At 34.1% G+C, this 12,629-nt stretch overlaps 2 protein-coding genes across 2 annotated transcripts; both read right to left on the bottom strand.

The window, feature by feature from the left end:
• Positions 1-2,653: 2,653 nt before the first annotated feature.
• On the bottom strand, positions 2,654-5,591 carry LOC104739123 (transcription factor bHLH128). Its single transcript, XM_010459378.3, has 6 exons — positions 4,930-5,591; positions 3,714-4,009; positions 3,473-3,601; positions 3,295-3,360; positions 3,121-3,189; positions 2,654-2,988 (listed from the first exon to the last, which is right to left on the bottom strand). The coding sequence occupies exons 1-6, from the start codon at positions 5,546-5,548 to the stop codon at positions 2,932-2,934; spliced, it is 1,236 nt and encodes a 411-aa protein (XP_010457680.2). The 5' UTR covers positions 5,549-5,591; the 3' UTR covers positions 2,654-2,931.
• Positions 5,592-8,511: 2,920 nt separating this feature from the next.
• LOC104739122 (galactolipase DONGLE, chloroplastic) lies at positions 8,512-9,969 on the bottom strand. Its single transcript, XM_010459377.3, has one exon. It carries the CDS (start codon positions 9,928-9,930, stop codon positions 8,512-8,514), a length of 1,419 nt encoding a protein of 472 aa, XP_010457679.1. The 5' UTR covers positions 9,931-9,969.
• Positions 9,970-12,629: the final 2,660 nt, after the last annotated feature.

The following is a 12,629-nucleotide window of genomic DNA, read 5'->3' as shown; positions in this document are numbered from 1 at the left end:
TGATTGGTCAATCAAAGAAGGTTTGTCTTCTGCCGTAGTCTTTCATTCTTATAAATATATATATATATATATATATATATATTTTCCTTTGTAGGTGTGTGCTTGACATGCATTGATTCCTTTTGCAGGTTGGTGGTGGTGCTGATCTTGTGGTGACTGCTTCATCGGACAAGTTAAGTCACGATTATGCGTACAAGATCCTATGGTTTTTAATTGTTATATCTACTACTTGTACATCATCTATGTAGGAGTTTTGAGTATTGCATGATTCTATTGCATAGTACTAGCCACTAGGAGATTTACTTGTCACTTAACAGCCGCAGATCAGTTGACTTACATGACGGATTGATCAGTTGACTTCCTCTATCTGGAAGTTGATTATCTCGGTTAATTGGTTCATGCATTGGTTAGTGTTAATCTATGGAAGCATAGATAGGATTAGCATTGTTAAGGGGTGGTTTTCATGATTTGAGGTTGTTCTGTTAACTAGTTTAGACATTGGCTAATGCTACTAATTTGTTGAATCATTATTTGGTGTTCCATGACACTTTTGTTAATGCTTGATCAGTGTGAAATAATTCTACAGGTTGTGTCTTTCTCTAAAGAATATAAAGTTTGTTAAAACAACCTCTAAATTCCAAAAGGCACAATTGTCTTCAAATAGCATTGGTTATGGGCCGGTTAAGCTTATTAGGCATGAAAATATTTATATAAAAGTTTGGGGGATCAGTTTCAGTGAATATGTTTGTAGCGTAGTGGTCAAGGCATGCAGCAAATGCTTCAGTAGGTTTCTCTTGGTGTAGTGGTTGGTTCGATCCACTGTTATGGCAATAATACTATCATGGCCTCACTCTGACTAAGTTAATTGAGACAAGTTTTAAGCATTGTGATCACAACAATAACAAGACAACATCAAAGTCTTCATTAAAAAGATTATATAAGTTAATTTAGCGGATGAAGGCTTTAAGCCAAGATACGATGACTTTAATAAAGCTATAGGAGTAGACTGACAGCAGAAGCAACAACTATAGAAGCAACGGCGGAAAGCTTAGAGGCGTCGAATAGCATCAAAATCCTAATAAGCCAGTGAATGCCGTCCGAAGACTTAGGTTATTTGGAGAGGTTGTTGATAGTGATTTCAAAAAATCGCTTAGTTTGTATAAAAATATTGAATTTCTTTATTATAAAAATAAGTATGGATAACAAAAATTAAAATATATAATATTTTCTTCATTTTGTTTTAGAAAATAGTTTTTGATAACATAACAAAGAAATTGAGTTCTTTATTTATTGAAAAACTTACAAAAGAAATTGAAATAATTTTTAAAAATAACAATTTGTGTACACGATTTGCCAAAGAGTTAACTACTCTCTCTCTATCTTTCTCATGTCAAAAATTATTATTGGTATAAATCCAAACATTTGGTGTAAAGTAATTTTGGCATCAAAATATTAGAAAAGAAATTCGAAAAAACTATAATAATATGTAATAGCTATATTGAATTTTGGAAATAGTACCTGGGAAAGCATAAAATATACTATATGAAAATTAGCATTATTACATTAGAAATGATCAATACTTTTAGTTTGTTTAGAGTGTTATTGGATTTTACTTTAGAATGCATTTTTGAAGTAAATAATTGAAATATTCTAAACGATTGTTAGAGAGATTTCTATAATTTTGTTGATTATTTTTTCTATAAATTTTTAAAGGACCTCAAATATCTTTATATTTTGATGATACTTTTTGGGGGAAAAAAGCAGAAATTTTTTTTTGGAAGAAAAAAAATCATTTAATTATTGTTGATCTAAAAATACATCATATTTTAATTTTGTTGGTAAATTGAAATTCGAATCCGCAATCCACGGGACGTTACAAGTCGTTAATGGAGTTAAATTTTAATATTACTATATATATATATATATTCAATACGAAGAGAATTCCATGATAATTGTCGTGGTGAGGTGGTAAAAACGCCCTTTGTCATATCTCATACCACACGCACTGTGGGTTCGAGACCGGGGGCTTCCGGGGCTGTTTCTTTTTTATTTTCCATTTTGAGGTGACTCGGTTTTCTGTCAACCGTACCGAACCGGATTGCAGAAACCAAAACCCTAATTTTCTATTCTTTTCTTTTTCACCGGGGAGATAAGCTAGTGTATAGTGTTGAATCTTAAGTTTAGGGTATTGAATGAAGAGAGAAAGCCGAACAATGAAATTAGATCTGGGTTAGTTTTGATTTCGTTTAGGGTTTCTCTATCTTCTTCTTCTCTCTCTTTTATCTTCTTGGCCACATCCCCCTTTTATCCGAGAAGGATCTATCGAATCTTCGTTTGTCGAATTACCTATCATGGCTATCGTTGCTCCTGCTGATCATATGCTTTTGTTTATTCATATTCAGTTATTCTTCAGATTGATTCGATATTCCGTAGATTTCGTTCAGTGAATCAAAGAATTAAGAAACCTAACAGAGGAGCAAATCTTTATTGGTTAAATATATTTATTGGTTAAAGTAAACATGGAATTAGTCACACAACTCAAATCTTTTGTCTCGGATTTTACTTTATGACAACACCATGTCACCAACAACAAAAAAACAGAGGATTAGAAAACCAAAAAAGCGAATTGCGTTTTACTTGTAACTCAAAATGATTTTGGAATTCATAGCAAAGTTCTTATAAATCAAGCAACATCATTAGGACAACACTTGGAAAAAAAGAAAAAAAAGAAAGACATAGTAATAAACAATTGTCAATGTTGTATCTTATAACGATAACGAATGAGAACTTTATAAGAGAATTAGGCATTAAATAATCTATTTATTTACATCTTCACTAATTCTCTTATATTATCAAACCACATATGATAATTAAATATCGGAACAACAAAAATAAAATTAGCTAGGATAATCCCTACCGTTAGGGTTGCAGCTAGCTTTGTCCCTCACTGCATCCGCACGTGCAATTCTCTTGATCCTTTTTCAAGTTCTGTGTTTGTAGATGAATATGTGTAAGTATAAATATAAACAGATGAATTAGAGAGAACTCTGAAAAGGGATTCAGCTGAACTAAACAGAAAAAGAAAAGAGAAGAAAGATAATTGATAGTTTTGTAGAGAACCTGAAGTTGATGTTGAAGGCCTTTGATGTGTTGTACAGCTAAATCCAGCATGTCTGAATAGCTTGTTTGCTAAGAAAATCAATAACAAGCAAATATATCGTATAAGTTAATAAACACTTTTACAAAATAATGTTACTATATATATACTAAACTTGATATGATTTTCAAAGTAACCTTATCCATGTTGGGGACAAGATCTTGTAGCTTCTTTAGTTTCCCGCTTATTCTCGTTCTCCTCTCCTATATGAATCATCAGTATATATATATATATAAATACATATTGACATATTGTACATGTTAAGTTAGCGACGAATTTGCTGCTAAATAAAGAAAGATGTGTGATTTCACTGACCCGCTCGGCGATGCTTCTTGGATGGGTGGCGCAACCGCGCTTGGCCCGGATTTTGCAGGGTACAGAATCTTCTGGAAGCTGCATGAAGTTATCCATGTAGTTCATTGAAGTGTCTGAAGGAAGACTATACTGCAAAACCAATGATAGAAAGATTCAGCAAGTGTTTGCCACTTTGAGCACACCAACAAATATATACGACAAAAAATTCAAACCCACATGGAAGGAAACAAACAAAATGTACCTGTGAAAAGAGACCTGAGTCCATGTCCTTGGACCGTTTATTAGGTCGGGTGACGGTAAACCCTATTGAACCGGAACCGTCATCCCAAGAATCAGTAGCGGCGGCACCAAAGCTAGCCGCTGAAAACGAATGGCCAGAACCATCGTGGACAGGGGTCTCATTGACCTCGTTGATCCGAGCCAGAGAATCGTGACTCGTGAAGCTTAGTTGAGACTTCAGTCTCGAATGTCCTCGTCCCGCATTAGACGACCCTCCTTGCGGACTATATTCACTGGTTGGTTGATTCAATGCGAAATCTGATTCACAAAGTCAACTATATAGTTTAATGACATTGCATCATACGAAAATTTCATTCACATTCACATCAAACAAATTCATAAATATCGGTTTAGGTCAGTGCCGGTTCAGACCGATGACACCGTAACTTGGAAGTCACATCCAGGCTTGGTGGAAGATATTATAATTAAGAGATAACAACAACGAAGCAAAGGGCACGAATCATCTCAGGACCAACGAAAGAAACACAAAATAAAAGGGTACAGATCCACCAACTAGATCTATCGCTTTTCCATTTAAATACCCAAGAACCAATGAAGTTTCGCCACGTCAGCAGAAATACTATTGGTTAGTAACTAAAAAAATCCAATCCTCTTTGTTAGTATAAAACTGCAACTTGGTTTTTTTGGGAATCCTCGTCGAAGATATTTAAAATACTAATATCCGAAAGGGTAACCGAGGCACAATTTTTTTGCTGTATTTTTTTAAAGCACGTGGTCCGGATCAAAGGGCGTTTTAGTCATTTTAAAAATACGATGATCACGTCCTGCACAGTTACCAACCAACGAAGCTAAAAAAAAAAACTAGCAACGACCCTAAAGAACACAATGTCAAGTCAACTTATTTATTATATATGGACTTGGTATATCGTATAATACAGTCTGTTATAGTGAGATACCCAAAATACCCTCAGCAGATAGCCTCCTAGTTAGATTTCATTACATTTCACCTAAATGTAATAATAACAATAATGGATCTTTTGATTCAGCAGCCAAATGGATTGGATGATGTGATCATAACCCATACTATCTCATAACTACATTCCGATTTTGGCAAATCCTAAAGTCCTAGAGTTCAGTGTCTGTCTTTATATTTGGAATTAAAGTTTCTTGAAAAATAAAATAAAAAAAAAAAAAAGTGAAAAAAATCAAGAACTAACTGTTTTTATCAGCGGCGAGGTAGCTGAAGAAATCGGCGGGAGAGCTACGTTGTCTAGCGAGAGAGTAAGATCCTGATCCTCCACCGAGTTCGTTGCTCTTGTGCAGCGAGATCTCATGATTGAATCCACCACCAGCACCACCACCGTAGGATCTGTCGAGGAAGACATCTTTATTATTGTTATTATTATTATGTTTCTGTCCTTCGGATGATGAGTTGACTCCACAAGTAGTCGAATCGGATCTCAGCGAGGATGAGTCAGCTCCGGCGAAGAAATTACCGATGAAGTTATCAGAAGGCTGATTATAACCGGTGAAGTCACGAGCGTTTGACCCTCCTCCGATGACTTCGTCCACCACAGAGTTTAGAAACGATCCCGGTGCTGACCCGTATCGGATCAGTCCTCCTCCGCTTCCGCCGCCGGGAAGCGATGATCTCTGCGATGATGATGACGTGGATGAAGATGATTGGTACATGACTTCTATCGCCAAATGGAGAGAGAAGAGAGAGAAGAGAGAGAGAGATGCAAAGCAAAGCAAAGTTATTTGGTTTTTTTTGAAAAGAAAATAAAAAGATAGAGAGAGATGCCTTTTTCTTTTCTTTTCAAGTGATTGGCTCATTCGATGGATGTCACATGTGCGCCTCACGTGATCTCAGCCAATCAGACCTTTAAGTAAATTTTTTTTTAATTTTTGTATTATCGAGTACGGTGAGTCAGCTTAGTCACCTTTTGGGCTTTGGGCCACGATTGAAAAAGGCTTCTCTTTTTTAACTCGAACTCAGAGAGTTTCATAATCTGTAACAAAAATCAATAATAAAATAAAAGAATAATAAACACATACAGTAGTATATAAAACTTGCAGGAGAGATATTAAAGGATTCGATCTCACTCAAAATCAAATCCAGCGTTTTAATATGGTTAGTTAAGGACTAAAGAACATGTTACAGTTTTTACCAACTTTGATTAACAAAATACCATATATTAAAATTAAAAATGCAAAATTGAAGATTAACTTCAAACCATGCATAAAATCATTTAAAGTGACAATAATTACTCCTACTTTCAACCTCCAAAATTTCTACTTTAAAGCCACGTTTTCCTTCTTCGTAATCGTTATAACGAAGTGCTCACGAAGGTGGACATTTCTTCCCTCACACGACTCTCATTTTCGAAACAAATATCAAATATGTATGTATATCTATCCATAAAAGGAAAGAAGAATATTCAAATGTATAGATGATAATGATATATCTCCTCTTGTCTGTTAACAGTACCAAAAAAAAAAAAAAAAAAAAAGTCGTAATTAAGATGCGTACGGACTCTCTTAATTACTTACAGCTTGATGATATCTGCATGCAAAATAAAATAAACGTTTTCCAAAAAGTGAAGTCCCTTTATATAAACACACAAACTGGCCGGATATGTATATCGATCTGACGCGCATGCAAGAATATCTACAACATTCTTCCAATTGTGTTTTCCAATCCAGCCCCACCCTTATTTGACAATTGACCCCATAGGCATGTGCATGATTCGTAATTCGTAAGAAGTTGAATGTTGAATTAATTTACTCTGCTTATATATATATGTGCATGTGATTTTTTATTATCCTTGACATATCTCTAGCTGAATGATGTTAACCAAACTTCCAAATGACTTTGTATAAAATTTGAAAGTAATTAATACTATATATAAGTTTTGAATTGTAAAATACTACAATATTGGATTCTTTTATTTCCGTTTTGTTGTTAATTTAAATGACTTTGTATAAAATTTGAAAGTAGTACTATATAAGCATGCAAAATATATTACAATGGAATATCACATATATGCAGTTCATTAATCAGACAACTATAAATTGTCCAAATCATAGACGAACGACTTCGATAAACAAAATCACGTCACTGCATACGACAAAACACGGATGGAGATACTCTTCTCTCTTCTCTTGATTCTTATTTATTTATTTTTATAATACGTCAAGTTTTTTTTTTTGTGTAAAATGAATGAAGTTTTTTCTTCAGTCAATTTACATTGTCTGACTTTATAAGAACATCTTCATATTACATTGTCTGACTTTATAAGAACATCTTCCCATCTTCAGGAATTTGCCAATCAGATCAAATTTTGGATTATACCAACAAATCAAACTTCAAGATTTCATTGCCTGATATGCTCCGTTTTCTTTCAAACCCGGTCTCTTTCATAAATCTTTCATTCTAATTACTTTGAACAAACACAATTCTTAGTTTTTATCATGTCCATGAAGAGTGTTTTGTGTTTTTTTTCAAATTGGAAATTAGCGGCATAACTTCCTTCGAATACTCGATTTGTTCACATTAGCATATTTCATTATTTCTCTAGTAAATAACATTTTCATAATTTAAAGAGCTGTACTATATATAGCATATTACTTTAACCAGGATATATATATATATATATATATATATATATATATATATATATATATTATATTTCTAAATAAGCTTGCAATTAAAAATAAGAGATATAGATCCTCCGTCCTCGCATAACACGAGAGAAAGACACTTGACATATACAAAATGGAAAAATATAGATAGAGATTGTAGTTACATATGTACATGTATATAAGACCCATTGCTGTCATTCTTTGATTATTTGGAAAAAAACGGAACATTACATTATATCTTGCAACGATGTTGAAACGTTGACAAATGATTTCTTCTTGGCCATTTTTATCTTACAACGATGTTGAAGTTTTGAAAAATGGCTTTGTCTTTGGCCATTATAATTTAGTTTCTCTCGTCACTTTCACTATAAAAATATAAATAGCCATATATATATGGATAAGAAATAGAATAGAGACATACACACCACGCTGGTATATATGTACACGCCAGATTGGGATGTCCCTTGCTTCATTCATAATCTTGAGTTTTGACGGTTTTTGTACTTCAAATGTTGAGAACTATATAAACTATAGAAAAGTATTATATTGTGAACTCATATATAATAATAATAACAAATAAAGAAATTGTAGTAGTTGGTTGCAAGAGCAACAGTATCCAGTATACAAGACACGCAATGAAATATTTTTGTGTTTAAATTAATACAAATTTATTATTTTTATTCACTTGTTTCTTTTCTAAGAAAAATATTTACTGTGAATTTAAAGAAAACAACAAAAACACTAAAATGTAAAATGTGAATTGATTATATGTCTTATCATTTAGAAGGTAGAAACGTATAGAGGGTCTAGTCTGTATTAGTCAATATAATTAGAGTGATAACGCAAAGAACATATCATAAGTACAAAAAGGACATACAAAAGAAAATGAAAACTTTTGTTCACAATTGACATAGCTGATAGATCTGATACAAGAATTAATCTTAGCTCTGGAAAATAGAAACGATCTATGCTTTTTCGTAAAGTGCTTCGTGTAATGATGATATTCACATACCAAAAAAAAAATTTGATCTGGCACAAACCATCTTAAATGCATATACAACAACATGTACCTGCTACGTAAAAGATAGGGTTACAATTATTTGTCCTATCTTAAAAAAAGACCCAATTTTTTTAGCTTGGATCAATCTATAAACCTAAAATATACTATAATACAACATCTGATTGGATACAGAACACAGTAAATATGCCGCATTAGTCGCTGCGTTTCTTAGCTGCAACGCTCGACGTCGTCCCATACCGGACATCATCTCACTTGTTCTATTCAAAAACTCGCCGCCAAAATTGTCTTTGTTAACCGCCGAGTTGGAGCATCTTGGACGGTTTACTAAATTGATATAAGTCTCGAGGTCATGGACACAAGAAATGTTTTGTACGTCGAAGAAATCGAGTGTGAGTTCGACTCCCACGTGAGTGTAGCAAGAACAGCTCCATGGAAGCTCGTAAACACCACCTAAAGATCTGAAATTCTCATTGAACAAGAAACCAGGAAGTTTCGTGATCGGATCGTTTACATTTGTGATCCTCAAGACTTTAACTCCTAGCTCCTCACACCGTTTCTTGAACTCCAAGTTACCAACCCTAGGACCCGCAAACGAAAACACGGTCACCGGAACAGCTTTTTCGCCTCTTTGCTGGTTCATACCGAGTTCCGCTATGTCATAAGCTAGAAGGTGAGCTAGAGAACTTCCCATACTATGTCCCGCAAGCGTGATGCTCAGTTCCTCGCCTTTGTGCTTGTTCATAAGCCTCGAGATCTCGGAGAGAAGTTGCTCACGGCAGCTTTCTAGCCCAAATTTGCTCTCCCTCTCACCGGATGTGTATAAACTCAAGAACCCGGACTCGACCTTGACCTCAGGACGAGGGTTATGAGGATCAAGCCTAGCCGGAGTCAAAGAGCTCATTAGATTAGCTAACCACTCAGGGTTGGTCACAGTGCCACGAAATGTCACCACAATATCCCTCCGCCCCAAACGTTTAACTGAATCATCAGAAGAAACTGCTACATAACCGATCCAACGTGCCCGTTCAGGCTCGTTCTTGATAGGGTTGAGGTTGATGTCTGGTGTGGCGTAGATATACTTGGTGACTTGGTAGCCATCAGGGTCATGGATTCCGGATTCTTTAAGCAAGTTCTTTTTGCCATACTTGCAGTTTAAGTAACGTTTGGAGTTAGGGTTTAGATCAAACCCTTTGTAAGAAGCGGAGAGTAAGTTCCCGTACCGAGTAATCTCTTGTTGGAGAATAGGGCTCAAAGGATCAATGAGATTTTCCCAGTTATTGCTTCCTTGTATCTCTCTCCAAACCCGAGACAACGGTAGAGTTGCAGCAGGTGTTCGAGAAGGAGGAGCGACCTGAGAAGAAGAAGAGAAAGAAGGAGGGGCGAGCGGAGAAGATGGAATCGGAGGGGACATTATAGAAGAAGAGACTACGAGTCTTTTAGCGGTGTTCTTGGAGGGGGAGAAATGGCCAAGATTGTGTTTCTGTTGAGGAGTTTTGTCTCTAATTAAAGATGGAGAATAGATAGGGTTTTGAGTGAAGGCTTTGGCCGCCATTGATGGACGGCAGTGTCAAGAGAGGGAGAGAAGCAAAGAGATATAGAGCAGTTGGTTGAAGTATAAAGAGAGACAATGAGTGAGAGGCTTATTTATAGAGTGAAATGTGAATGGAGATGGAGGAGAGAGATAAAGCAACAGATATCTGTTCGGCGAGTATTGACTGAGGCATTAAATATTCAAAAAAGTTATCGTTGGTACAAATTTTAATAATAATATTCATTTGTTAGGAGACAAGTATTAATTTTTAATGTGGTCGGTTCTAATTATTAATTATTTTTTGTACTAATCTTATAATTTCTGTTCACGCCTCATGCTTCTCGTCTATATACTACTTTACTATACTCGGTAACGCAGGACAAAAAGAGGAGAATACAATAAAATTTAACTAAGGTATTCGATTAAGATTTATATATGGTAGTTGTGGTCGTTGATATATGCAACTACAAAAAATTTCTATGATGGATATCAAATAAATTTTTAAAAATAAATCGAAACCCTTAAAAATATAAATTATTGTTTAATTTAGGGAAAAACAAAGCTAAACAAAAGATTAATTACTTATGGTATTTTTTCTTAAGTCTTTCCATAGTTTTCAAAAATGTCCCTGGGATGTAGTATATACGTAGAACATTTCTGCAGAATTATCCACAAAAATAATTATGGTTATGGTTTAACTTGATCAACAATGTCGTGCGGTGATCATAAATTTTCAGGTAAATCATACTGGAAAAAACTAGAAATAGATTTAGCTAAATATATTACAGCAATTAATGAGTGTAAAACTAACAAAAGGATTGGCAGTAACCAAATTAAGGATTATAGTAATTATCCTCTAGCTAGTGTTATAAAAAAAGAGGTACCAAACTTTTAATTAAGCTGACGAAAAGAAAAGACTAAAGAATTAAACAAAGAGATCTGAAACTGAAAGGGAAGAGGAGAAAGGTCCAGTGAGGATTTTTTCGATGCTGTTTCCTAAATAAAAAGGTCAAAATCCTAACGCTAAACGTCATTCTCTATTCTCTGCGTTATCGTTTTTACTTTTTCATTTTGGTATTTCTTGCACAAGTTTGAGATTTGTTGCTTGCTACGTATTTAAATATACTAAAAGAAAGACAAAAATTAATCATTTTTTGTAAAAAAAAATACCATCATTTTAAAAATCAATTAGGATTTAGGAAAGTTGTAAAAAAACTAACTAAATATAATTGTCGGATCTGGATCACCATGTGTCGCATGTGGTGGTGATATATATGTCGAACTAGAAGCATTTTATGTTTTTTTTATAGAATAACTACAGTATTTATTTAAATAATAAGTAACAAAATAAGTTCCACAGTTGAACCAAAACTAATAGTTTTGTTGATTCTTTGTGAATAGTGAAAAACTAAGAGTTCTGCATATCGTGAAATTTGTGCTGCCATATGTAATTAGCAACACTTTTAACGAGTAGAATAAAATTCAACGTAGGAATTAGTTACAATGTGTCGTCATAAATGACGTAAAGTTCATGGTCATTCTTTCATAAAGTACATTATACATTGATGGCAATAAAAGAACCCATATCAAGGTAGCTAGCCTCATATTTATTCGATGCATCATTATTTATTATTCCCTCTGTTCTATTATCATGTACTAAGATATTTAAGCAATTATTCTTTGTTTCATTTCGTTTGATTTTTATTTTTATTTTTCAAAATTTTTAAGCATAACTTCATTTAATTTAATTAATGTTTTGAGTCTATTGGCAACTGAAGTATAAAGGACCCATATAATAAATCTATAGTAATGCCTTTTCTTTATAGTGCGTGACGTTTAAAGAAGAAGGAGAACTATGGGTTTCTTCTCTACAAGGATCAATGACGCTACCACACAGTCACACACACACACACAGAGACTATGTTTACGCGTGTCATGTGAAAGCAAAGGGTTAATGGCAAATTCATTATTGTCCAAGGAGGAACAAAAAAAGGGTAAAATTTAAACACGTACGGACCACGGTATCAGTCGAGGTCGAGGACTTCACCCACCTCATTAGCTATAAAGTTCTATCTACTTCTAATTCACAATATATAATTATAACACATATATTGACATTCTCCGAGCGAGGTTGACATATATATATATATATATATTTTACCATAATGACGTTGACATTTATATATATGTAATAGAAAATAAGAAGAAAAGTTTTGCAGTATGTCACTTGTCTTTTAATATGCATGTTATTTTAATTCAAAAACATCTTTTTTTACGATAATGGGTTTCACTAAAGCACTTTTCCCCCAGAAACAATAATTTGATTGTCATCAACAAAACCGAAACTGCAGTTATGTGTTTAGCTGGTTGGATTAACCCACACTTCAATGTAGTATTAACTGTTATTAGTCCGATCCATCATTTAATCGTCTCAATGGCTGTCTACTTAATTTGATTGGAGGACTCTCTTTTTTTCTTTATATTGCCAACGGAGAGTCCAGAGACAGTCTTTACTCTTTTTCTGTTCCTACAACATTTTTCTAAAGAACCAATGACAAATTTAAGAAAAAATACCGGAAAAGATAAACAAGAAAGAGTGTAATTTTTTTTTTCCTCGGGCACGAACTACAAGGAAGAGTTTTACGCGGCAAGGAAATAGAGAGTTTGACTTTAGAAAATAAATGCAAATGTTAGGAATGGAGGCAGCAGCGAGACAGAGA

This window comes from Camelina sativa, chromosome 14, assembly GCF_030686135.1.
Source record: "Camelina sativa cultivar CO46 ecotype springtype chromosome 14, ASM3068613v1".
Classification (NCBI taxonomy): Eukaryota; Viridiplantae; Streptophyta; class Magnoliopsida; order Brassicales; family Brassicaceae; genus Camelina; species Camelina sativa.
This window is presented reverse-complemented; position numbering and strand designations above follow the sequence as displayed.